Raw genomic sequence first — 26,599 nt, 5'->3', positions numbered from 1 at the left:
ATGAAATTCAATGGAATTTCATTCTAGGTTTGAAGCTATATTAGACAAAGCGTTCAGGTTTTTATCCAAACTTGGTCTTGTTAGAATGAGAAGATTGTTTGTATATCATGAATGTTCTTGATGAAACTGGTTACAATGATTCAATTAAATGTTGTGTGGAACATAAACCAGCACCAACATACATAAACTAGGGCTGAAAGTTGGGCGGGTTGAACCCGACCGACTCGTGACCGACCCGACATTGGGTTGGGCTTGGGCAAGATGTATCGAGTCCGATCTCAGGCTTGGGCTATACAAACACCAACCCAATAAAACTTGGGTCGGGCTCGGGTTGAGGTCTTGGGTTACCTGACCCAACTTGAACCCGATCAATACATAAGTTACTTATAAATTATAATTAAGTGTGGATCGTATTTGTTGAAGACATGGGAAATTCTGGTGCTGTCGGGTCTCATTTGTCCACATCATTTCCAATGACTCAAGCTAACAAGAAATGCAGGATTTCTCTCTCCCAAATAGATTGTGTGCTACACAATACAACCTTTAAATGAGTAGTTGTCCTATATTTTAGCTTGTTTGTTTAGAATAAATGAAGTTCTTTACGATAAATAACTACATATATAATTAATAAAATTATATATATATATATATATATATATATATAAGACGTGTATTGAAATATAATAAACTAATGCAATCATTAAAATATTAGCATGTATCCACCCGATCAACCCGACCGAACCCGCTTGGGTTGGGCTTGGGTTGAGAATTCCCAACCCGAGGTTGGGTTGGGTTGGGTTAGGGTTGAGGTACAAGAACCTTGGGTTGGGCTAGGGTTGAGCACCAACTCGACCCAACCTGCCCGACTTTCAGCCCTAATATAAACTGCACATGTCTGGATTGCAATCTTTTTGAGTTTTTCTACATAGATTATATGAACTTCGGTCTAACATGTAAATTGGAATTATAATCTTAATGTTTTATCCAAATTGGGTTTGGTAATGAAAATTTGAGAGCTAGAGCCAAGTCAATTGGTTCCAAAAAGCCATATTTTTGCCGTGCTCTTTCCATAAAGAAGATTGGGACTGAAATTATTTGATTAATCCCACAATTAGGAATTATTTGATTAACCCCATAACTTTTTGTTAACATCAAACAATTTTCATAGAGAACATCCATGGTTATATAACTGGAATACTCCTGAAACAATGAACAACAAAGATTATATAATACGTATAAGGCGATAACATGCAAAATGCCTAAACCATCATGTAGTATAATAGACATGTTTCAATTGTTGTGAATGCTACTAGTGGTTTAATTGTGGGTCCATCTCCAGTGTTATATCTACGCACAGAGTCATGCCCAAGTCTTCGGCATAGGGAGGCTATGAATCAATTAATCTCGACAACTCAAGGTTCACTTGTTAAGGAAATCCAAATCTTGGATTGCATATTTGTAGCTAATGAATGCACTGATTTAAGAAATAAATGAGGGGAAGCCGGTCTTCTTCATAAGATTGACATGGAAAGGTCTATGGTCATGTTGATTGGGAATTTTTCTTTGTTTTCTCTCAAGTGGATGGGATTTGGGGACAAAAGGTGGATTGAAGGGTGCATATCCTCACTTCTTTCTTCATGCTCATTAACGGGCCTGCCTGAGGCTTATTTCCGAGCTGTTGAGGGTTGAGACAAGGAGATCCCTTATTTCCTTTTCTCTTCTATGTAGCAGCAGAAAGCAAGGTATTTTGTATCGGTAACGGTAGCCGTAACGGTCACCACCATTATTGATACGTGTATCGGTTGTAACGGCCGATACGGGGGCATAACGGCTGTTAAGACCCTGTAACGGTTGGAAATTTAGATTTGTCTGAAAATTTCTGAAAAAATATCTAAAAAATCAAGAATAATGTAAATATTCCAAATATGTATTCATTTTTTGTTTTGAACATGTTTATGGTAGTGTAACGGTCCACTCTTTCGTGAGAGTGTTGTATCGGGCTGTTTAGTGAATTTGTGAACATGATTATAAGTTTCTAATGTTTACACATCACAATCATCCACTAGAACTAGAAATCAGAAAAATGCATAAATACTACTTTTTCAAATTTTTTTTTTTAAAAAAAAGGCCCTTGGAGGTTTTATTCGCTCAAATCACTTCATTCTACAGTTTTAATATTAAAAACTATAGTAAGTAAAATGACCTAGGAGAGTTTTTGGAATGAGAAAAGCGAAAAATGAGAAATTTGTATTTAGATAGAAAAAAAAAAGTGGTAGCTTTTCGACCTTTACGGGAGTAACTGTTGTTATGTCCCGTAACAACCTTTACGACCACTGTAACGGTGGATATGGTCTTAAAAAATCAATTGTCCCATTTCACCCCTGTATCATGTAACGGTCATGGCCGTTACCTATATGTATCGGCCTTTACGGGCATATCGTAACGGGTACGGAACATCTTGGTAGAAAGTCTAAGCTTCTTGTTGGGAAGGGCTTCCAAGATTGTTCTTATCAAGGGATTCGCAGTAGGCCAGCCTAAGGTTGTGCTTAATCATCTCCAGTTTGCCGATGATACTCATTAATTAGGTGAAAAATCTAAAAGTGGTCCGTAGATGTTTTGAAGCATTGTTTGCCGTTAGAGTTGATGTCAAGAAAAGTGCTATGCTGAGTGTGGCATTCGTGAGGAAGACATTCAATCTCTTGCTAACTGGATGGGATGTGTCAGGGTTCAGTTCCAATGAAATAAGCTAGTCTCCCCTTAGGAGGCAAAGCCTTAGCCCCCTCCTTTTGGGATCTTATTGTTGAAAGAATTGAGAAAATACTAGTTGGTTGGAAGAAATATCATCTTTCTTTGGATGGGACAATCACTCTTATCAAATTGGAGCTTGGTAATCTTCCTATCTACTTCATGCTCTCGTTTAAGATGTTAACTAGAGTTGTTGGGAGAATTGAGAAACTTTAGAGAGATTTTTGTGGAATGACAAGGGAGAAGGGCACACATTCCTCCTTGTCAAGTGGGATGATGCCCAAAAGCCAAGAGGGGAGGAGGTATCGTGATTGAGAGAAGACAGGACTATCATTGTGCTTGGAAAGTGGTTGTGGAGGTTTGGGCAAGAATTCGAGGTGCTTTTGAGAAAGATCATTTGTCACAAATACAGTGAATCTGATGGCAACTGGTCTCTCGGTCTCCCTTTTAGAAATGGGTGTTCAGAAGTTTAGAAATGTTTTCTTTTTAGAAAGGTAATAAACTTTTATTAAGGCAAGCCCGAAGGAGGCTAAACAAAGAGCTCAACCTAAGCAAAAAAGGAAAACAACACCCTACAACCCCAACACCCAGCAAAACCCCAGTTTAAGCAGCCCATTCCAAAACGGCTGGCTTCGCTCTTCTCAAGACTTCCAAAGTCGACCCACAAAAATTCCGAAACATCGGTTATTCCATTCACCCCAAAGAAACCAAAGGCCGACCAACAAGGCTAACCTTCACTTTTCTACTCCTCCTGGACCTCCCTGTCTGCCATGCAAGAAACAAAGCCTCGATGGCTCCCAACAAAACCCTAGAGACTTTGAAGAGGCCAAAGAATCCCTCCCACACTATCCTAGTGAATGGTGGTGAATGAATTAATGATCACCAATTCAGCTTCTTGCAAGCATAAACTACAACTGTTGATAATAAATATTGACCGCTTCCAAAGGTTGTCAATTGTGAGCACCCTATTTCTTCCCACCAGCTAGGTGAAGGCCATAACCTTGGTAGAGCACCGTAGTGCCACACGAAGCTAGTATGGCGACACTACACTTCCCTTAAGGACTGAGAGAGCAAATGATAGGAGCAGAGCAAAAACTTCCCAATATATCTCTACTCCACACCAATTAGGGGTCAATTCCTTGGAGCTGCACCAATAGATGGATAAAGTTGTCCAACTCCACATCCAACAAGTCATGTCTTCGTCTGACCTTCCAACGAAGGTGACCAAAATCCTTTTGACATGGCTAGTAAATCCTTCATGAAGAGCATTTGCTTCTTGGTCGGCAAGGGAGACGAGGCGAGCTTTCAGAAATACATGTGGGTTATCGATGTCTCTCACGAAGTGTTATTTCACTCCGTTTTTAACATGTTTGTGTGCAAAGAGGCAAAGGTGGTTTTGCAAGTTTGACAGAGGAATCATGACTAGGAATGTAATCACTCGCAGAATCTCAGGGAAGAAGAGACAAAACATTTCACTAACCTCCTGGAGATGCTTTTTAACACTTCAATCAATTTAAGGAAGGTAGGGGAGTTCTGTCTTGCTTAAAAAAATGGCAAATTCTGAAGATCACTTCAGAGATCCATGATGGGCAGTAGTCTCTTCCCTGTTGGCGAAGGTGTGGAAGTCTTTCATTTCTCCAAGTGTGCAAGCTTTTTTATGGATTTCCCTCACAAATAAGATTCTCATGATTTACAATCTAAAGAAGAGGAACATTATGATCATGATGCATGAGTATGTGCTTTATCTGCAGCAAGGCAAAGGAGTCTTTAAGTCATCTCTTCTTGCATTATGATATTGCGAGGTGAATTTGGCACCATTTCTTTAATCTCTTCGGCATCTCATGGGTCCTTAATGATTCCACTCCAAATGTGCTTTTGGGAACAAAGACCCATTTCCTCCAAAAGGAGAGTTTCTTTGTGAAAGAGTTTCTTGGTGCAACTTTATGGGGAATCTGAGAGAAATTTGAGGATCTTTGGAGAGAGATTCACCTCCTTGGTTCCATTAGCAATCTATGGTTTTGGAGTGGGCCATTGATGAGGACATCACTTCACGTACACCTTTCTGTATGTATCAGAGGAGGAGGCGGGCCGCACCAATTTCCCTGTGGCTAGGCGAGTACCCGTGATCATGCTGAAGACCCCATGTGCATGTACGAGCATCTGGAAGACCCCACATTGGGAAGATGCAGATGGGCTGCTTTATGGAGTGATCCAGACCGTTGGATTGGAGGGATGTGACGATCTGTACATTTTAACCCCGCTCCTGCGGGATTGGCTTTAAGGCCCGCGGTAGGTGAAAATGACATGTGACATCAGCCGAAGGCACCTTGGTTGCCGCCAGTACTTCAAATGGACCTATACTTTTTGCCAGAATGCGATCAACAACATCCAAAACCTTCTCCAAGTGACCAATCATGAAGTTGTGGGCCCAAAATAGACTTGTCAGACCTGAAAGTTCTCAAATGATAAACAAGGTGGACCTGAATGATCCAGACTGTTAAAGCGTCACCAAGACATGATCCATGCCATTAATCAATTTCTTCAAGAGCCTGAAGGACTAATTATAGCGGAAAAATGTCTTGAAGCTTCTCAAGTTATTTATATGATAGATGGGCTTTATTTGTGCTCTTGAAATGCATCACATGGTAATACGGCTGGGAAGGTTAATAATTAATTTCTTACAACTATTTATGTGGGTTTATTTGTGCTCCTACAACGCGTGATGTGCATAGCTATTGACCATCATTTCATGTAGGAGGGAACTCAATATCTTCTAGAATTTGCTATTGGAAAACAATTACTAACCTGCTGACATCTTAACAGAATCACTTGGCAAGATGTTACTCATCAATCTCCTCTGTCAAACTTGAGATGTTATATACGCATATAAATCATATGCTTCATTAGTTGCTCAAAATTGTGTAGTTAATTCTTTATTCTATTTGCTACTTTGGACATTAAAATGGTTCATTGTTTTATTTTTTCTATACAAAGTTCATGTATTTTCCTGTAGCCTATTGTGAAGCTATTTATGGTTTTACCCTTTTGAGTTTGAGCATTCCACAACTATTTTTTAGTATGGACAACTGAAAACATATTTCAACAATATTTTTGGTTGTGGATTAAATTTTCATAGAAATGCTGGTTGATAAATCAGTTTTTTTTGCATTAATTTCTCCTTAAGAGTAGAGTATCGGTTGAACTTTGTCTCTGTCTCTTCTTTTTCTAGGTGGGTAGACTACGGTTAATTCAAGCTCAGTGGGGATGCCATTGGGTCTTAAACCCTGGGATGTGTCCGTATAACCCAAACGGCCTTGCTGCCTTGCTGAGCTAGTTGGCATATTGATTTTCTTGCTCTTGAAATAAGAATTGCTTCTCTCTCTCTCTCTCTCTCTCTCTCTTTTTTTGAATTCATAAACGGTGAATTTTATTAGAACTAATCAAGAAGAAGCAATTACAAAAGGTTAAGGTTATTCCCAAATATGCTATGTTAATTACAATTTACAAGAAGGTATACTAAAGAACTGCACCCATCTTTTTATTTTCTATTTTCACAAATGGAGGATCACTACAGATTGGCATGTACATAAATTAGACACTAATCTCTTAGATGGTGACAGTAACAGTGTGGCATTGATTTGCCTTTATATCAATTTCTGCAGAACTCTTTGGGTGATGTTATGAGGATAAGTCCTCCCTTGTACTAATTGAAACAAGTAGGCTTTGTATCATTCATTTGAAAATTTCGGGTCTTGAAATGCAGTCATATTCCATTTGAACAGGCCCTTGAAGAAGTTGAAAAGAATTTCCTTGCAATGAGACTCATGCTTTCTGGAGATGGGGAAGCTGAACCAAATGAAGATCAGGTTTCGCAATTTACTCTTGAAATCTGCAAAGAGGATGTTCTTAGCCTTTTTGTTCACATGTTACCAATATTTGGGTGGGAAGTAAGTTTGCCTATTCTTCGGACATGTTTAGCTCACCATGATTTCTTTCTACTGATTATGATGCTTTTGAACAGGCAAGAAAAGATTTAGTGCATTCCTGGGGCATTTTGTTGAGGCAAGAGGTTGGCTCTAGTTATTGTTGCGTGGATTATATTGAGAATCACATGGAGCTACTAGATTTCCTTGTTGTGTGGTAAGGTTCTATGCATTTGCAGCATTAGTATTTTAGTTTTCTTATGGTGAAGGCTCTCTCTCTAGGGCCTGTTTGGATTCCTGAAAAAAAATGAGGAAATTGTTTTTCTCAGGAAATAGTGACCAAGGAAAAGTTATTTCTCTTGATTGGTTTTCAACAAGATTTAATTCCATTTCCAATTTGTTGCTTGGAAAAAAGAATTTTTCATGAAAAATTTGCTTGGAGACATATGTGTAAGATGGATCTAGCACACGTGTCACGTGTGACACATTGGCACATGTAGGCTGTTTGAAGTTGGATGGCAGCACATATTGCACATATTGGCAAGTGTAGCGCATGAGTGGTCAAAGATGGACGTTGGCAAATGTGGTCCAATAGAACAATTGGGGTTGCTTGAAGTTTGAGTGGTGGCACATGTTGAGCATGTGGTACATTGACACATGGGGCACTTGAAGATTGGTGGTGGAAGGTGAGCGGTGGTACATATTGTGCATGTGGTATGTTGGCACATGTATGATGCTTTAAAATGGATGGTGGCACATATGGCACTTTGGCACGTTTGGCGCTTGATGAGGGACATTTGGATATGTGGGGCACTTCAAAATGGTTGGTGGCACATGTTGCACATGTCGCACATTGGCACATGTAGCAAATGTGAAGCGTTAAGGATGGATGATGGCCATGTGGCACATGTGGCTCAAAAGAAAATGTAGCACATTAGCATGTGTGGGGGCATTTGAAAATGACGGGGGCACATTGGGTGTGTGGCACCTTGCTACATGGGGCACTAAAAGATGGGCAGTGGCACATGTTGCACATGTGGCACGTTGGCGAATGTATGGCACTTTATGATGGATGGTGGGACATGCGGGGCACTTGAAGATGAATGGTTGCACATGTAGAGCCCCTAGAAGATGGGTGGCAGCATATGGGACCACCATATGGGACACTTTATAAAGAGGGGTCATTTATACTCATTTCCCCTAATTTATTGGAAATGGCGTTTCTTAAGTATGGGTAAGGAACAAGGTATTAAAAAACGGTTACATAATGGCTGTAACAGAAAAAATGGATCATAACAGCCATGTAACAGCCGTAACGGGTCCAAAACAGGTTTTTCCCAAAAAGGAAAAAAAGGCCATAATGACCATTGCAGCCTATATTGTAATGGTAATGGTGATGGCGGTTACGGCCACCATTACTGTTATGGAATTACTTGCTAAGGATGAATAGGTGGCATTTTCCAGGAAATGGTGTTTCCAAGAAATTTACAAAAACAAACAACAGAGACATCCGTTTCCATGGAAATAGCGTTTCCTCAATTTATGTTTGAATGAATCCAAACGGGTCCTTTACCTCCATTACCATGTCATGCAGCACCACAGAGTTGGACCTTCTTTTGTTATGTAATTATGATCACACATTTTTCTTTAATTTGTTGGTCTTTATTTATGACTAACTGCCATGCGGTTATAAAGTAAGACTAAAAAATAAGTAAGATGTTTTGTTGCCTGCATGATTATGATTGCACATTTTTCTTTAATTTGTTGGTCTTTATTTACGTTTTACTGCCATGCGGTTGTGGAGTAAAAAATCAAGTAAGATGCTTTGTTACCTTTGTCCCCTAGATACAGTAACCATGGAGAATTATGTTATGAAGTATGGACTTGGGTCAGCCCTCAGAGTCAATATGAACCTTTTCTTTGTGACAAATCATCCTTAGTTGTTCTAACTTGCAAGATTCAATGCAGTGGTAATGGAAGTTCGGGATGCATGAGTTGTGAAGTTTTTGTGGTTATGGGGATGCTTTTGAGACATGTTAATGGTTCTTCAGACAAATTCAAGATGCTTAATAGGGCTCATGATGCCAGGTCATGGATGCAAATAGAGAAAGTGGAGATGCTACATTTCTGGAATCTTGGACATGCGTGTGGGTATCCATCAGATGCCTTACCTCGTACATCAAATGCTTTACCTCAAGGAAATTGCGAAGACTGCAAAATATAAACAATAGAATAGAAAACTTAAGTGGTATGCTACAATATTCACAAGTATTCAGTACCATATTTAGTATCAACACAATACATACCAGTACCCCAAGCATAAACAGGTATCAGGGTATCCTAGATTTGGATCAAATCCTCAGCCATCCAACTTCTCTTAGAGAGAGTTTTACAAAAACTTTCAATTCTGCTGGTTTTACATAAAAACCCCACCTGGCCACTAGATCTCAGGTATTTCTTTAAGTGGCATATAGTTTGTTCTTAGGATAAAATGCTGATTTAGAATAAAGACCTTTAAGAATTGATTTCAGAGCAACGAGCACCTCTCTCTTCACTACCGGGTATCTTCCCTAGGTATCATTCTATACCCTTGATGTGAATATTACAATCTCTTCCTTGTCGTTGTGGATCTATTTGGAACTCCGCCCCATCCTATGCTGGATGCATCAATTCGAATTACCTTTGGTAGGTTGTCATCAGCGATATGCAGTATCATAAGCTTTCGAACCTCCTCCTTTATTCGCTGTGCTGCCTAGGTGTGAGACTCGTTCCACTCAGATGAGTTTTTATTTTTTCTTCAGCCAATCACTAAGGACCTTTCTGTCTTTCGCCAGATCCTTACAGTAATTAGAGAGAGAATTCAGACATCTCGAAAACCTTTGGAGTAGGGTCACTTTTCGGGAATTCGGTTGGGGAGTTTATCAGCAAACTCCGTCAAGTGATATTGGACTTTGATCTTTCGTCCATTAATGGTCTGCCCCAAAAATTTTACCAGTCTGGAATTGCTTCATCTTCTTTGGATTAATAGCCATCCTGTATTTCTCTATAACCTTTCTAAATGCCTCTAATTGCTTGAAGTGGGTATGGGTCTATGGTCCATTGGGATATGATTATGGGCCTACGGCCCACTTGTTGCTAGTCTTTTTGGTCTTGGGATATGTTAGACATAGTGATATTTGTATTAGGGGTAGTTTTGTCATAATTGCTTTTTATCACTTAAAATATAAATTAGAGGGAGTGGGGGCGTGTAACCCTAATCTCTCTCTCTCTCTCTCTCTCTCTCTCTCTCTCTCTCTCTCTCTCTCTCTGAATTGGGATTTCATTCCCCTAGCTGTTCAACTCTAGCATTCCATTTTTGTCGACTCTTATGAATGACTTGAGCTGCTCTTTTCCTTTCCCTGGAAACTACTCCCACCAACATCTTAGAGTTCCAATGGATCCTTGCACAATGAGGTGATAGGCCACAACTCCCATAAGGAGAATATTTTATTGATCCACTCCTGGTTCTGTCCATCAATCGACCAAAGGTTGCCAAAGCCACCTTGGTAATAGATTGGGTCAGTGTATACGAGGTCATCGGCCACACTTCCTGAGGATAATACGTCCGACTCATTGCGGCATGACCGACAAAGCTTTAGGGTTTCTGTTTTATCCTCCTGGAGTTTTAGGGTTTAGGGAAAATTAAGTCTGGAAATTTACTCTGTTTTCCCCGAGTAAATCCCTGCTAAAAGTTTTTTTGGGGTTAGGGGCAGGGTTAGGGTTTAGGGGACCACTTGAGCCCAGGTGTGAAAGGCATGGGATGTCAGTATTAGATACCACATTCGTTGAATCTTGCACTCAGTTGAGGGTTTACTTCTTGATTGCAATAGTCTTTTTTTTTGGGGGGGGTCAATATCCTTCACATCTTTGTTGTCTAGTGCTGCTTAATGAAAATCTTATAAGAAGCTAACCTTCCTTGATGGCATCAACCTTCAAATGATCTACTGTCTTATTTGCAATCTTCATGTAGCTGAACACTCATATTGTCTATGCATTTGCATCATTCATTTTATTATTAAAATGATTACTTTTACAACTATATCTATCTGCTATGATTCATGAATATAGTTACAAATATGACCTGTCATCGCCTTTTGTAAGCAGCTATGATAACAAAGACATTGCCTTGAATTGTGGAAATATGTTAAGGGAATGCATCAAATACCCAACTCTTGCAGAGTAAGATATCTTAACTTGTTGTCTATCAATATTATTTATTTATTGTTACATTTATGTTCCTTCTAGATTGGTCATATTCTAGAGGACAATATGAATAGCAGAGAATGCTCTAGGATGTGTATGCAAATGTGCGTGTGTTGTGTATTTGAAAGCTCTGTGCCCCTTGTTTGTGTTTTGGACATGTAAACACTCATTGTGCTTGTACATGAATATGTAGGAGAATTGTGGTTCTTACTGTTATAGTTGTCTGTACAGTTGTGCAGAATGGATATGGTCACTATCTGATTTAGACCAATAGCATTGTGGTCATTTGATCATTTATATTTGTGTATATATACCTCCTTCCAGGATAAGTACGCCATCAACATAGACAGAAATGCTTTTCAAGCATTTTCATGGTTTCAACTATCAAAACATTGAAATCCATGATTGGATTTTTGTGAATACTTTATCTACTGTTTAAATTTGTTCAATCATCAATGAAGAACTTTCCATGCTTTCTTATCTCCTTGTAATGTTGATTCTTTTTGTGGCCTTGTATTATCTCATATCTTGCAAAACTTTTTCTGGAAATGCCTGAGCCAATGTTTGACGTGTTAGTATCATGCTTGTAGCGCACTGTTGGGATACAGAAACATATTGGTATTGCATGGGATATATCACATGTATTGGGAAATGTATCACAATCTGAGGGAAATTTTATGGAATTTTTTAAGATGAAACTTTAGTGGATGTTAAATGAGACACGATTACACTAAGAACTCGAAGCATTACAAGAAGGAAGTATGCATAACATTTTTCTATTGGATAGGGGTCCAATCTATGTGCTGTAGGAAATTTTAATCATTTTTCGTAATTTTTAATTAAAAATTGTAATTCTTGAAATTAAAAAAAGTATTGCCTATCTGTAGATCGGCTTACAAGTAGTTCCATGTAAATTTTCCACACTCTACTTGCATTTTAATAGGGTGAAAACAGTAGATGTTTGGATCTCCCAATTTCTTCCTTTTTCCACCCTATTTAAAAGGTAATCATCTAAAATCCATGTCAATGCATGCAAAACATGCATAGGTATGGGTTTCTAACTTGTTTCTGGCCAATCTCTTGGAAAGAAATGAAACAATGAGGTTTCTCCCAAACAACTTGAGGGGAGTTGTAAATGCTCAGTTTTACACCCTTAAATTCGAAAAGAATTGTCTAAAATCCATGTCAATGCATGCAAAACATGCATAGACATGATTTCTAACTTGTTTTTGGTCTATCTATAGAAAAGAAACGAAATGAATATAAACTAAAAATGGAAGATTTCTCACCAAATGGGTTGCAGCCCATTTCTGCCCTTGGATCACAATTCATTACCATCAATGAGGTTTCTCCCAAACAACTCAAGAGTTGCCTAAATGCTCCCATGAGCAAATCCACTCCTCCCACCGCCTCCTTTGTGGTTTTTTTTTTTGAAAGGGAGACGTGTTGCCGTCATGGATGTTGAGATGGATGGGTGGCAAGATGAGAAAGGATAAAATTAGAAATGAATGCATTCAAGGGAACTTAGGATTAGTACCAATGGGTAGTAAGATGAGGGAAAGTAGTCTTAAATGGTTTGGTCATGTGCAACGGAGACCAAGAACCACGCTGGTTAGGACTTAGGAGTGAGTTGGTACAAGTTGAAGGCTCTAAAAGAGCAAGGGGAAGGTCCAAAAGGACATGGATGGAGGTAGTAAGAAAAGATTTGATGACTTATGACCTAACTGAAGGTCTGACTCTTGATAGAGTGGAATGGCTGAATAGGACTCATGTTGCCGACCCCACATTTGGGATAAGGTTTAGATGATGATGATGAGACGTGCTGCTGTAGTGTCGATGATACAGAGAATGTGTAACTCTGACGTGAGGGACTTGTATAACTGTTCCTGTGTGATATTTTGCAACATCATGCGATATCCTAGAATATCGCATGATATCATCAATATTTCATGCAATACAAGGGAATTTTTTAATTACCCCTGCATCTTCTATCAATCAAGTGCAAGACTGATAGTATTGGCCTATAGTATCATTACATGGAAGACTGGTCCGAGCCGTGTTTCTATATCAGAGGTCAATAGAAATTATTAATTTATCTCAATGCTCTAATTGTTTTTATTCATTGTTGATTTACCACTATGTTACAGTTAACATTTTCTTGTTTTCCATTCTTTGGATGATTAGCCTTCATCCAGATTTTTAGGCAAGTAAGTTTTAATCTTTCACGCATTTAAATATTTGTAGTGTTCTTTCAGATATATATTAAAATCAAGAAGCTTTGAGTTATTTTTCAAATATGTGGAGCTCCCAAACTTTGATGTTGCTTCAGATGCTTTTTCTACATTTAAGGTCAGTTCTGTATCGAACTGTCAAATTTGATGTTTGGGACCTGTTTAGGTAATTGGCTTCCTTTGGCAGATGAGTTGTGTGTCCTGCCAAATTAGAATCAGCTTCCGTTCAGACCCAGTGTTGATTGGCAATGGAAACTGAATCCTGTTTAATGCAGTTTCTGTATTCCCATCAACCTAAATGCTCAGGGCACTATTCTGCCAAAGAAGTGAAACCAAAATACTATTTCCCAGCATATCCTAACAGGCCCTTAGATGCCTAATATCAAACCTGAAAGGCTCAGTCCATGCTGTTTCTTCTGTAGTATTTTCTGAAATAAACGTTTGGCAGGATTTGCTTACTAAACATGAGCTTGCTGTTGCTGAATTCCTAAGTGCCAATTACGAACAGGTTAGCTAGTTCATTCTGTTTTCTACTGCATCTAGACTAGTTGTATGGTTCTTATTGACTGCAGTATCACTTATTGGGCTTGTTTAATGCAATTCTGCTCTAAACTATTTGGTTTGTGCTGGATTGCCTTTGAAAGGAGATATACTAGTATCAAGAGGGCTTACAGTGTCCTGAGCTCCACAAATATACAGTTTGTTGATTTTGTTTATGATTTTAGCTCTTCATGTGTTACACCATGGTTTGGTTGTTCATACAATTAATCTGATGGTCCACCATTGTTAGGGGATGCCCCGGATAATATTCCAGATATGAATATTCTAACTCTTCTAACTTTGACATTTTTATTGTTATATGTGGACCATGGGCTTTTTTTTTTTTCCCTTCAAAAGCATCTATTTATAGGCCACTGGCAATGGTTTATGATCTTCTGATCTAAGATATTTTGAGGCATCCCCTATCCATGATGGGTCCATCAGATCAATGGTCTGAACCACAGGACCATATATATCAAATTGGAATAATCAGCAACTGCATGTTTTCTGAGGCCTAGCACCCTTTATTTCCATATCGTAAATGTGTTCTCTTTCTCTCTCTCTCTCATCTGATTAATGATTTTTTCTATAGTTTTTCGAGCTTTATGAAACGCTCTTGACATCTACGAACTATGTAACAAGAAGACAGTCTTTGAAGGTTAGTTGTCACCATAACTTGCTTGTAGTTTCACTTGCAGTTTTTATTTAGAAACTAGATGACACTTCCTGGGACACCTTTTAGCTTCTTTCGGAATTCCTTTTGGAGTCCCCAAATTCCCAGACAATGAAGCGCTACATCTCAGAAGTCCGATATTTCAAAGTCATGATGACATTACTACAGGTATTGATGCCTTTTCTTTAATCTATGATTCATTTTGGCCTCGTCATACCTTTCGAAGAAAAAAAAGGCCCTATCGTGTTTATTGTACTAAAAAATATGCACAGTTATGCACATTATGTTCATCTGTTTGATTATTAAGTAGAAATGCTTGTGGCACAAGCATTTATTCTTGCAAAAGAGGAGTTGAAGCAGATTTCAATTTGTGTTCAGAATTCTTCCCTTTGATGTTGCTCTTTCTTTCTTATTTGAAAATATTGTTATCCATCTAGAAAAAAATAAAATAAAATAAATGCTTGTAGAATTATTATTAACTTGCTGTATAACTGTATTGCCCTTTAATTTCATGTTTGGATTCACTTACGATTGTTTGCTACTGCTGTGAAATATCATGTGAAGACCGAGTAAATGTGGAAGCATGCAAATGGAGCAAATGTGAAGATATAAAATGAATAACAAGCATGAAAGACATTATTTATGCCAACGGATTATTGCTTGGAGGAATTATATGATCCTCAACCTGAGGATATGAATCAAGATATTCAAAATGGTTATGTAATGGTAACAGTCGTGCTGCACTATGGGGCCATAACACCGGATTTGGAGTAAATGGCCAACTGCCATTATGGGCCTGTAATGGGCTGATATGGGGGTGTAACAGACTGACATAGGGTGATAAATTTTTTCCTCGAAAAAAAAGACCATTAAAGGGCCGTTACAGCCCATTTTGTAATGACCATTACGGGCGGCCATAAGGTTGGCTATTACTGCCACCGTTACTGTTATTACCTTGATATGATCGAGTCCTTGTTCTGTACACGTGGGTCCCATTGTTTGGTGATCTTGGTCATTGATCTGATTGGACCTCTATGAATGGAGGATTTATATTAGATCCATCCCTCATAACCTCTGACTGGTGGCCTGCAAATAGACAGTTTAGACCAAAAAGGATGGTTGAGAAAAACTGCAGCACCGATCCATATTTAATGGATAAGATGCCCGTGATTGAATGGATAGGATGTTCCAATTTGGAACATGTTTGTGCATTGATCCATCCATGGTTGGGGCCTATCAGGTTGATGGCCTGGATTGCTACACCCTGGGCGGCTCCATTGTTGTGACTGAAGACCTGAGAATACTGTGCTTATCCTTTTTTCGAGGATCATATAATTCCTCCTGCATGTATGGTACATGGTATAGAAAGGGAAGCAAAAATTTAGCCAATTGGTTTCATGTGGTAGGGGTGCTAAAAATGCCATTTCTTTCTGTCCCTAGGATCATGGCAGGATTCCTTGCATCATAGGCTTAAGAGTTCAATGGACAGGTTTCCATCTGGAGAGACCATGATTCTAAACAATGAACTTGGTTGAATGCAAGACAACACTGAAATATACTTTGTTCAGCTATTCTTCTGCTTCCGTTTGTGATTCTGTATTCACAATGCTGACTTATTATTAAGCAGTTCCCTACACTACTAAACTTTTATCTCTCTCCTGTCCTGTGCCTTGGCCCTTTTGGGTTACTCTTACTAAAGAATGGACGGTCAAGAAAAAAACTCTCATGTGGTCCTTGCATGTGTGGCCCCACCTGATTATTGGACCAGCCTGGTTTTTGGGCCATGGCATTAATGTGGTGGGGCACACCTGATAATGCACCACTTGGATGTAACACACCGAACCATCATGGGTGGCAGTATCTAGGTGAGCATAGCAGAAAACCCTTCTCTCCAAAATATTGAAACCCACAGAGTTTTAGAAGTTCTTCCGCCTACACTGATCATTGTATCTGTACTCTAATAAACGGTAAATCATGCAGGATTCCAGGAAAAACATCCAGATATCTGCCTTCCACATTTTCAAGGTGCAGTACTTATTTTTCTTTATTCATTGGTCAACTTATTCCCTTTAAATTGCAAAATCTACTGTATCTAGTGTATAATGCTTTTGGACAATACCTAGTGTTCAGTCAGAATTTGTTTTGTTGATCTTGAATGAGAAAGTCCATATCATTCTCACACACCTTTTGTCCAAACAATTTCCAGATCTGTATTTCATAAATATACTCTGATGTCTATATGCTGTTATTTGCACAGTAAAAATTCCTAAATTTAGCCAGTCCTAGTACGGAATATCAGAAGGCGTTTCTTAGTATTCATGATACAAATATTGCTGAGGAACTTTCTTAGAAAGAGCTTAGAGTCCTTATTCGCAGTTTGTTTGGAATTTGGTTTCTACCAGTTCATTAGAGGTACATGAATAGAGACCTTTGGAGCATAGGGTTGTTTGGGAATGTGGTGAAATTATTTTTTTTGCGGAAAACTCATTTTTTTCACCATATGAGAAAAAAAAAGAAAAAAAGATTAGCAATGAAACAAATATCCATTTCCCAGATTTCCTTCAAAAACAGTAGACCGAAATTTCTCCTAAAAAGATGTTAAATCAATTTCCAAGGCAAAGAAGACATGAGGTAACTGTAGGTGACCATCCATGTGTTGGCATTGTATGCAGCTTGATGAAATGAGCCACGATACATCTTATGAATACATTGCGCCTATCCAACTCCAATCTAGATGCTCTATGCCTAAAATTGACCTTCTATGCCTCAGAATATCATGGGTCCCCAAAACATACTTTGTGCCAAGCACAAAGCTCCTTGCAATAGTCCGCCAAGGCACAAGCGCCAAGCCCAAGTGCCAGGCGCTTAGCCCTTTCTTAAGAAGGTGCCAGTCTATTTGGTTCCCAACATTCTATGGAAAGCAGCTCTCTCTCGTCCAGTAGAAGGGTTAAATGTGTCTGTAATCAATTAACAAATTTTTAGAGGAACATAAAGAACCCCAAGAGTATAAATTCTCCTTCAAGCATCTTTCACGACACGTTTTCCAACAGTTGAAGCCCTCAATTGCTTGCAGGACTTCAGAGATACACATTCATTTCTCAAAGGTGAGCTTCACCAGTTAAAACACTCCCACTCCTGTTGGGAAGGGCTCTATGCTAGGTGTAGACTGCGTCAGGCGTAGAGCAACATCTTTGTAACCATTCTCTAAGGGCAATGGGCCAAATATTTCTTAGCTAGACTTCCTGCGCTAGGTGCAAACCCTTAGGGTCTAGGCACCAAATGGCTTATCACCAGATGGTAGGAACTAACATGCAGTTTAATTCATCTTTCTCATCTCTGGCATGTGACACCCTAGGCAATACTAGAATGATTATTTTTGTGTATAACTGATTAACAAACTTTTAGAGGGAAATCAAGACCCCCAAGAGTATAAATACCCTTCAAGCATCCTTCATGGAACTTCTTCTAACAATTTGACTCCTCAATTGCTTCTAGGACTTTAGACACCGATGTTCATCTCTCAAAGGTGAGCCTCACTGGTCTAAACCTCCCTTCCTGCTAGGAAGGGCTCTACGCTAGGCATAGACGGATTACAACATCTACACAGGGTGTAGAGCACCATCCTTACAACCATTGTCTAAGGGCAAGAGGCACTACATATCTATCTCAGCTAAACTTTTCTACATCATGCATAGACCCTTGAGTGCAAGGTGCTAAGGGGCCTGTTGATGGGGATATAAGAGGACCTACTCAGGTGTAGATGACCACCCACATCAGCGCATCTTTCTTTGTGGATGGGAGACGAGTTTTAGATGGGGCCCACCGGGCCATTTTGAAGACCCCACATGCATTGAACGTACATCAAGAAGACCCCACTTTGGGATGATGCATGTGGGCTGCTTAGGAGATCATTTTCGTCATAAGATTTCTATTTCATGTTGATCTGACCGTTGGATCTTGTCGATCAGGCCATCGGGCCACCATATCTTTTAGATTTGGGCCCCTTGGAGTCTGATCTTGCTTTATTTATGTTTTTTGTTATTTTTAGGAGTTATTTGATGGTTGAGATTGTGGATGGTGGGCCACTTAAGTGAGTGACATAGTTATAATTATGCTGAATTTTATTTCTGAATTTTTTAGTTATAAAATCACAAGGGAAGTGGAGTTCCAACCCTAGTGGAGATTTGAGAAGAAAAAAGAAGAAGAGAGAAGCTCTCTTGTATGAAGGAATTTTCTTCATTGTTTTCTAGAGTTTTTTTTGAAAAAAAACCTCCAGTCCAATTGAATTGTGGAAGAGTACAAACTTGTTTGGTGGTGGATTTTCCAAGGTACATCCTTCCTCTTCCTCATCTTTGAAAGATATTCTTCTTCTTACATCATTCCTCTCTCTTCTTCGAAATGTATTATTCTTCTTCTTCTTCTTCTGTCTTCCTCTTTTCCTTCGCATTACAACCTTCTAAATCCTAGATTTTCAATTTTCAATTTTCCCCAATTTCTAAAAATCCAAATTCCAAAATCCCCAATTCCCATGAACCTTAATTTTCCTAATTTCATATTTTTCCCTTTCCTAACCCTAATCATAAAACCTAAAAATCTGTCCATTGGGTGTGGAACGTGCCTATGCTAAATTTGAAGTTCTATCCTTCCATCGGTCTTAGTTTTAAGTGATTTATGTGATTTCTTAGCATGCGGGCATGTGATTTAGATTAAATCATATTTTATTTCCTATTGTTTACTCTTAATTAATTGGTAGGTTAGCATCTTTTGTTAATTGAATTACTTTATGGACTCTTTCATAATCTCCACGTTGCATGCTAGCATTAAATCACGTGTCCTGTATCACCTGTTAAGAGATGCAGACACTAACATGCAGTTTCATACATCTTTCCTCATCTCTGTCATGTGAGACCTAGGCAATGCTGGAATAATCATACTTGTGTATGCTTAGGGTTGTACACGAACCCAGTTAGCTCGCTCGACTCGACTCGAAAAAGCTCGATTTGACTTGGTTCGAAACTAAGTTCGAGCCGAGTTGAGCTGATTTTTTGAGCTCGAAAAGCCTGAGCTCGACTCGACTTGGATTGAACCCAACTCGAATCGAACTCAGATCGAACTAGTTTGGTGACTCGGTTACTTTGATATTGATGTTGCTCACCAAGTGTTTGATGAAATGACTCCACGAAGTGTGGCTGGTGGCAAGGAAGGTATGTATATGAAACAAATACCTTTTTTTTTTTCTTTGATTTTTATGTTGCTTAGAAGGTGTTTGATGAAATACCTGTAAAATCACTGTTGCTGTTTTACATACTGTGAGATTTTGAAGGTGCAGTCCATGTGTTTGTAAAAATGCTGCACAGGCGAACTCGGCTCGATCTTGGCTCGAACTCGGCTTGAACTGGCCAGAGTTGCTGACCGAACCGAGCCAAGCTGGCTAGTCAAGCTCAAGGACTGAGCCGAGCGGAGTTTGAGTTGGGGTCAGCAAGTGGCTGAGCCGAGTCGAGCTGTGCCCAGCTCGACTCGGTTCGACTCATGTACACCTCTATGTATGCTACAAGGCTACAGGGGTATTTGAAGTTGATGCCTCTCAAGATACATAACACGGATCATTGGCTAGCATCCCGACACCCAGCTGGCTATACGAGATGCCTAAATGCCAAAGACTATCACTTGTACCTTAGACTGATCAATAATCTAAACACTTTGAAGGCGAAGGTCCATAGATTAGGACTTTTATGCATCATTTGCATTCAACTTTCTTTATTATACCATCTCTCTCTCATCTTTAATCAGGGGTTGGCTTGTACAAAATCGCAACTTGAAATTTACTTTGTTTCCCATATCAATAAAAGCCTCTCGACAAGGCTTATTTGGGCGCATATCGTCTGCAGTGGAGTTAATAATCAAACATTACAAGAATTTATTGTAAGTCAGACATTTGTTATAAACGTGGAATGAATCCATAAAAAAATTGGAATCCAAAAACAAACAACAAAAGGAAAATCTTAATAATGATTTTTCATTTCCTGAGGATTCCAGGTTACTTTCCCGCATCCATCTTTCCCCCTAGGCGGATCAAGAAATCTCTTACTGTACACATGGAAGTATGGTACCTGTTCAAGACATGCCTTGGCCCAAAATATCGGTCTGGTCTGCGGCTACACTTGTATAAAGATTACAGATCATTGGTCAATTAATATTAACTGTCCATTTTGATCACACATGTCTGGCATACTCGATGGAGAATGTAGGATGAAGCTTGATGGTTGCTCCTTGGGGGACCTTACACCTGTGCCCAGCTGGAACCAGTGGCTTGGTGGGAGCATAATAGGATAATAATTCTTTCTTTTCCCGGTCCACTAGAAAATCAGACCTCAGGGTTGATGCAGCCTGGAACTAATATTTCTTGAACAGGACACTTCCGTTCACAAATAAAATATTTTTAATTAATAAATAAATGAACAAAGTAAGAAATAAAAGAAAACAGTGAACAAAGAAAACAAAAGAAATTAGAGGACATTCACATAATCCCAATAAAAACCTATTACTAGTAGTTTAAACTCTCAATAATTGATTGACAGAACATGAGATGCGTGTGACTTTGTATAAACATCACTTCCTCTTAAAAAATTAGAAAACCCCAACAAAAGAACAAAAAAGCAAAAGCAACAACTATGATATTTTGTTATATGGTTCATGGTGCCTATAATGAAAAATGAACTAAAATCTGTGAGTTTGTGAGGGAGTCCTTACGAAAAGTTTCATCAACAACAAGAAAACGGAGGCAAGCTTGAGGGCTACGAGTGAGGAATCTTCGCCTTGACAAATAAGTTTAAATTTCAAAAAAAATATATTTAAAAAAGAAAAGAAAAAGAAAAAGAAGGAAGAAGAAAAAGAAAAAGAAAAATGTACGGAGAATTTGGAAGCCTCACTCAAAATGTCCAACACGCAGAACTTAACAGAGAATTTGTATGGACGTCTCACGAAAGTGTTGTGCGTGTCTAGGATTGGCACAGCAAAAACCCAGAAGTAGAAGTGTCCAGGTAACACTGCTGACACCCCAGGAACAATTGAGGGAATATTTCTAAATAAATATATTGATGATGAAATCCAAAATGGTGGTAATCCAAGAGAGAAATAGGGTAGTTATGAGAGATCCAATCATTTGGTCGTCAAGGAGCAAAGAAAGGATTTCCTTTAAAGAATCATCTATTCACAAGAGAGAGAGAGAGAGAGAGAGACTTAGTATAATTCTAGGATCAGTTCTTATATTGAGAGGCCTAGGAATGGTACTACTTATCATTAGTGCATCCTCTTCTTCTAGGACAAGAGTTGGTCAAATAGTATTTTTTGATTCACCCATCTGTCGGAGGTGACCAAGCTAACAATATATCTTGGGCCATGAAGGGTGACACTAAACCTCGGCATCTTGCTGTGGTAATTGAGGAAATTAGAGATTTGCTGAAAGGAAGGTATTAAAAAACCATTACGTAATGGTAACGGGGGAACCATTACGCATTATGGGGCAGTTGTGGCCATAACAGAAAAAACAAAAGAGGGAAATAATGGCCTGTCGTTACAGGACTGATACAGGTTTTTCCCTTAAAGAAGAAGAAGAAGAGGGAGGAGGACTGCAATGGCTGCTACAGGGGCTGTGACGGTAATGGCGGTGGCCATTACAGCCACCATACTGTAATTGAATACCTTCACTGAAAGAGGCTAAAATCTTCAAATTAGTTGCATGATACATTTCGTAGGGATTCAAATGTGACTTTCAGTCTCCTTGTAGCGCAATCTTTTTATAACTTTTCCTCTCCTTCTAGATCTTTTATTACACTTTTTCTTCAATTTTTAATAATCATTGTTAGCTTTCTGAATCCACTAGTTTTCTGTTTGAAATCATGGCTTATGAATATATTTTTTCTCAATGGAATTTATTTTATTTTTCAGGTTTTTGTTGCTAATCCTAGTAAGCCACCAGAAATTATTTTGATCCTTACAAACAACCATGAGAAATTGCAGACACTGCTAGAAAACCTTCATGTCGGAAAAGGTGAAACTTGTTCATTTATTTATTTATTGATAATTTAAGAGGATGAGAATCTAGTATGAAACCCCAAAGGTGTATCTTACAGTCTGATCATGATTAGATGCAATGGGAAGTGGGCCACACTTGATCTATACCTCGAAAGTAATGTGTGGTCACTTTTCATCAACATCTGTTCTATAGATTGGACTGCAATTCCTTCACCCTACTGAAGTCTGCTACAGGTTTTTCATGCAAGTAATTGATAGGGAGAGTAACCTATGCCTTATGATGTTTATGCATTATTTGCCGATTCTTTGCAGGTTCCGAGGATGACCAGTTTGAAGAGGAAAAAGATCTAATTATCAAGGAAATCAGAAGAATCTCACACATGTCACGCGCTGCCCGTTAGCTGTCTTTTATCTATTTATAATGTATAGTTTATCTTATCTCCTCAGCATTAAATCCTAATTTCACATTGATTTCCATTTATGAGCTTGTGTGTGCGGCTAAATGCAAAAGCCGCACAAGGTGAGGATTTCTATTCGGTGTTAAAACTATCTACTTATGCCTCATGGAATGCTGATTTAACTTGAGATTTTACCTACACTAATGCTGATTATTATTACTGAGGTAAGAGTTCTCAATTGGTGACGAGTAGTAGGGAACTTCCTTACCGCAGATGAATTTTTTGTACAATACTGATGTGATGGCCCTCACCTACAATGGACCACACACCCAAAAGGCTCGAAATTAGAGATCCTAGCCATCAAATCTTTGGCTTCTCTCCCATTGAGTAATAAAAATACATGTCTTACCGAGATAAAATTTGCAACTTGCCATCCTTTTGCATAGCAGGCAAAGATTTACTTATATATTTGAAACAGGTTCTCTCATGGTACAATCCTCTTGAACTGAGCACCCCTTCTCCTTGGTCCACAGAGAAAATGTACAGCTAGTTAACAAACTTTTTGTACCGTACTGATCTGATGGCCCTCACCTCGGATGGACTGTACCCCTCAAAAGCTCCAAATTGGAGATCCTGGCCATCAAATCTTTGGCTTCTCTCTGCATTCAACTTGGATTGCTAGACTCTTATTGTTCTCTTTGCAGGACAACTTTTTTTTTTTTTTTTTTTGAGTTCCCTTTCTGACCTAATTTTATTTATAAAATCCGGAATTGCTCTTTGCAGGACAACTATCTTGAAGGTATCTTTCCTTTTTGAGAGGATTGTTGGGTTATGGTCAATCTACGTTTGAGGCCAAAAAATCAATGGTCCATCCACGTTTGGATCACCAAACCATGGCCCATAGCTCGCAAATGTATGTACAAGTCCGTTGAATCTGCAACTGCTGGTCAGCCATTCTTAGCCATGTATTCTACAGCCAGGTCTCACTTTGCCATTGAAGCGGACAGCTGGGTCAACCTTTTCTTGACCATCTATTTACATCATTATTGAGAGGATTTTCAGGTTATGGTAATCCATAACTGAGCAACGAAATCAACGGGGCCTTTTCAACTGGATGGAACTGCTGCTGCTCTGCCTCTCTGAATCATGCCTGAATCCTGATTTTGGCTGCGACATTGTTTAAAGATGTGGTTTTAAGGCGTTAAGAAGTCCAATTTATAAGGTGTTTTGCATTTAAGCCCCATTTTTACAACCCCTGATGTTAGTTCAAGAGTAGAGGACTCTACACAAATGACATTTTGAGAAGTGGCGACCACATGCTGTTTGGTAAGTGTGAAAAGTGTGAAAAGAAAAGGTAAGACCAAAACATGAATTTCAAAAATCAGGTAGATCAAATCAGAAGGCGAGTAACACAGCAAGCAGTGGATAACTACTACAAAACCGCCAAATTTCACATGGTGGCTGAAATGATTTTTGAATGCAAAGGAAATTTACAAATTAGTTGTTACAGTCAATCAGACTAGTAATCGTGCTTCAGCTAGCACTGGTCTTAAACGAGGGCAAAGATACAATGGCTACGATCTTCAAATCTGGGAGATGTTGGTGGCATTCCCATCCACAAGGGTTCCAAATTGCATAATTATCTGGATCACCAAGCCCCTGACCCACTAGTACAGGCACTGACATGGCCATAGAAAACGATCTTAATGCATCAAGACCATACTATTCCTGACATAAATGTCCAGTAGATACTGCAACGGTGAAACATTGAACGCAATCCAGATCTGCATGGGCTAGGCTCTTGAAGAAAGCTGCTTCCACTATCAGCCACTATCAGCTATTCCCATTTCGCATTCTGTTCTTATAAACTACCGTTGATCATCTAGCATCTGACATTAATATTTACAAAATACTGAGATGATGCTAGGGCATGGAGCTAAATCCATTATGGTTAAGTGTAGATATAAATATATTTATTTAAAAAAAAAAAAAAAGAAAAAAAAGAAAAGAAAAAGGAAAACATGCTGAAAGAGCCTCATTTTTCCTGTACTTAAAACTACATTACCCTGTCCAAAAACAGGTGATGTAAATGAAAAACTACACCTCAGAGAATATCTCATCTTTAAGCATCAACGCTAAATTCCTTGAATGTAGAGAACCCCACATTTCAGTTCTTTGGGTCTGGTGCGTGTATTCTTAGATTCTATTTTAGGACTGCATTTTCCTGTTTCCGGTTATTCTCATCCATAAATTCTGTGCTATAGCACTGCTTAAACAAAATTGCATCCACTGAAATGGTAATCAGGATCTCGCATTTGGAGCCTGAAAAGAGAAGATCCAAGAATCATTTATCCTCTTGATTCATTATGAAAATGAATTTCAGGTACAACATTTGGAAGCAATTAAAAAAGAAAGAATTGGTTGAAATGAATAACTAAGCCTTGCTTGTCCCACCCACCACTCCTCCCATGGCAGGCATGGTGTGCCAACCTAGTGAGCATGGTGATGTCTGACCCACATAATGCAGGCTGCACTGTGAAGATGAACTGGTGCAAAAATCATGCCCACCCACTTAATAAGGCAGACCATCCCTGCACAAAAACAAAGGGTGGCTTTAGATAATGGCCAACATGTGCGGCATGCTGATGAGCCCGACTTTTGGACCAGATAATTTTCCTCATGAGGTGCATGTTATGCACCACTCAGATGTTCCACATGCATGCCATGATGGCACGGCCCTTAGTGGCCAGCAAACCTCAGAAATTTGAAGTTATTTAACTGACGTTTATGGATATGTAAAGCTTACCAGTTTGGGTAACAGAAGTGAAATGTAATCAGCCCAAATATGAGAGGATGTAAGGTTGAAAGACTTCCCTACAACGATATTCGCCCACAAAGCCGCCAGTATGCTCCGGGGTGAAAAAGAGATCTTTCGAAGACCCAGATGTCACGTACAAGTACCTAAATATATATTAGGAAACAGCGGCATGAATGCTTCAGGAGAAAGAAGAGTAATATGAGTAATATAATTACCATCTAAAAAAAGGAAGAATAATATAAAGCACCACATCCAAAAATCATGGATCTGCCAAATATCTGCATTTTTGGTGCTTTTGACATAACCGCACACCTTAACAACATTACTGGTAGGGGTGCAACTTGGGTGGGTTGGATCAGGTCGTGTTGAAGGTCAACCCAAGCCCAAGTCAGAGGGCCCGACTAAGATTCCAACCCTAACTCCCCTGTGCTCAACTCAACTCAACCCAACCCAAATAAATGTGATTATTCACAACCTGACTTAACCCAAACCCATGCCAGCTGAAATCAGGTCGGGGTTTTTCAACCTGCACTGAACCCGAGGACCCTGAAAACACGACCTGAACTCGGGTTGGGTCGGTCAGGTTCAGGTCAACCCAAACACAAGTTTCAGCCCTAGTTACTGCTACCATTTAGTAGTCATTATGTCACCTCATGATAAAAGGGAAATAAAAATAAAAATGCTGGCTCATGAATTCAACCAAATACATTAGGACCCCTTTTGGTGCACAGGTATAGTCATAACAGTACAAGGACAATTAGCAACATTGTTAGAATTCTGTGAGAACTTAACAGTCTGATAAAAGGGTGACACTGACTTCTTTTAAACTGTTAAACACATGACTTCAAAAACATTAGATAACTGAAATGTGAAGATTTTGAAAAGTGGAGGTGAGCTGTGCCCTGAGAGGGCTGCTTTGGGGCAAACTTTGTGCATGTGGGCGAGGTATCCCAAAACTGTTGCGAATGGGCCATAACAGCCTTTACGTAACAGCA

General features: G+C 39.1%; 2 protein-coding genes across 11 annotated transcripts in view; one reads left to right on the top strand and one right to left on the bottom strand.

Moving 5' to 3' along the window:
• Window positions 1-23,005, top strand: part of LOC131226158 (uncharacterized) — a 35,947-nt gene extending 12,942 nt beyond the window's left edge. For 3 of the 5 annotated variants that reach the window (XM_058221876.1, XM_058221877.1, XM_058221878.1), the window contains exons 2-11: window positions 6,528-6,692; window positions 6,767-6,885; window positions 10,812-10,886; window positions 13,166-13,259; window positions 13,590-13,649; window positions 14,274-14,339; window positions 14,424-14,522; window positions 16,335-16,379; window positions 22,302-22,404; window positions 22,701-23,005. In XM_058221876.1, the coding sequence (XP_058077859.1) occupies window positions 6,528-6,692; window positions 6,767-6,885; window positions 10,812-10,886; window positions 13,166-13,259; window positions 13,590-13,649; window positions 14,274-14,339; window positions 14,424-14,522; window positions 16,335-16,379; window positions 22,302-22,404; window positions 22,701-22,789 (915 nt within the window). In that variant the 3' untranslated portion in view covers window positions 22,790-23,005. Of the gene's footprint in view, window positions 1-5,974; window positions 6,079-6,527; window positions 6,693-6,766; window positions 6,886-10,811; window positions 10,887-13,165; window positions 13,260-13,589; window positions 13,650-14,273; window positions 14,340-14,423; window positions 14,523-16,334; window positions 16,380-22,301; window positions 22,405-22,700 lie in introns of all 5 variants that reach the window. The other 2 variants (XM_058221879.1, XM_058221880.1) reach the window with 1 other exon arrangement.
• A 1,712-nt stretch (window positions 23,006-24,717) lies between these two features.
• Window positions 24,718-26,599, bottom strand: part of LOC131226157 (uncharacterized) — a 44,390-nt gene continuing 42,508 nt past the window's right edge. For 2 of the 6 annotated variants that reach the window (XR_009161661.1, XR_009161658.1), the window contains 2 exons: window positions 25,593-25,747; window positions 24,718-25,377 (listed from right to left, as the gene is read on the bottom strand). Coding sequence is in view for 2 of the 6 variants with exons in the window: in XM_058221875.1 (XP_058077858.1) it covers window positions 25,734-25,747 (14 nt within the window). In the remaining 4 variants the exon portion in view is untranslated. Of the gene's footprint in view, window positions 25,378-25,592; window positions 25,748-26,599 lie in introns of those variants that run through there. The other 4 variants (XM_058221875.1, XM_058221874.1, XR_009161660.1 and 1 more) reach the window with 3 other exon arrangements.

The sequence above is a fragment of the Magnolia sinica genome, chromosome 14 (genome assembly GCF_029962835.1).
Source record: "Magnolia sinica isolate HGM2019 chromosome 14, MsV1, whole genome shotgun sequence".
Lineage (NCBI taxonomy): Eukaryota > Viridiplantae > Streptophyta > Magnoliopsida > Magnoliales > Magnoliaceae > Magnolia > Magnolia sinica.
Note: the sequence above shows the minus strand (reverse complement) of the source record. Positions and strands in the feature narration are given on the sequence as shown.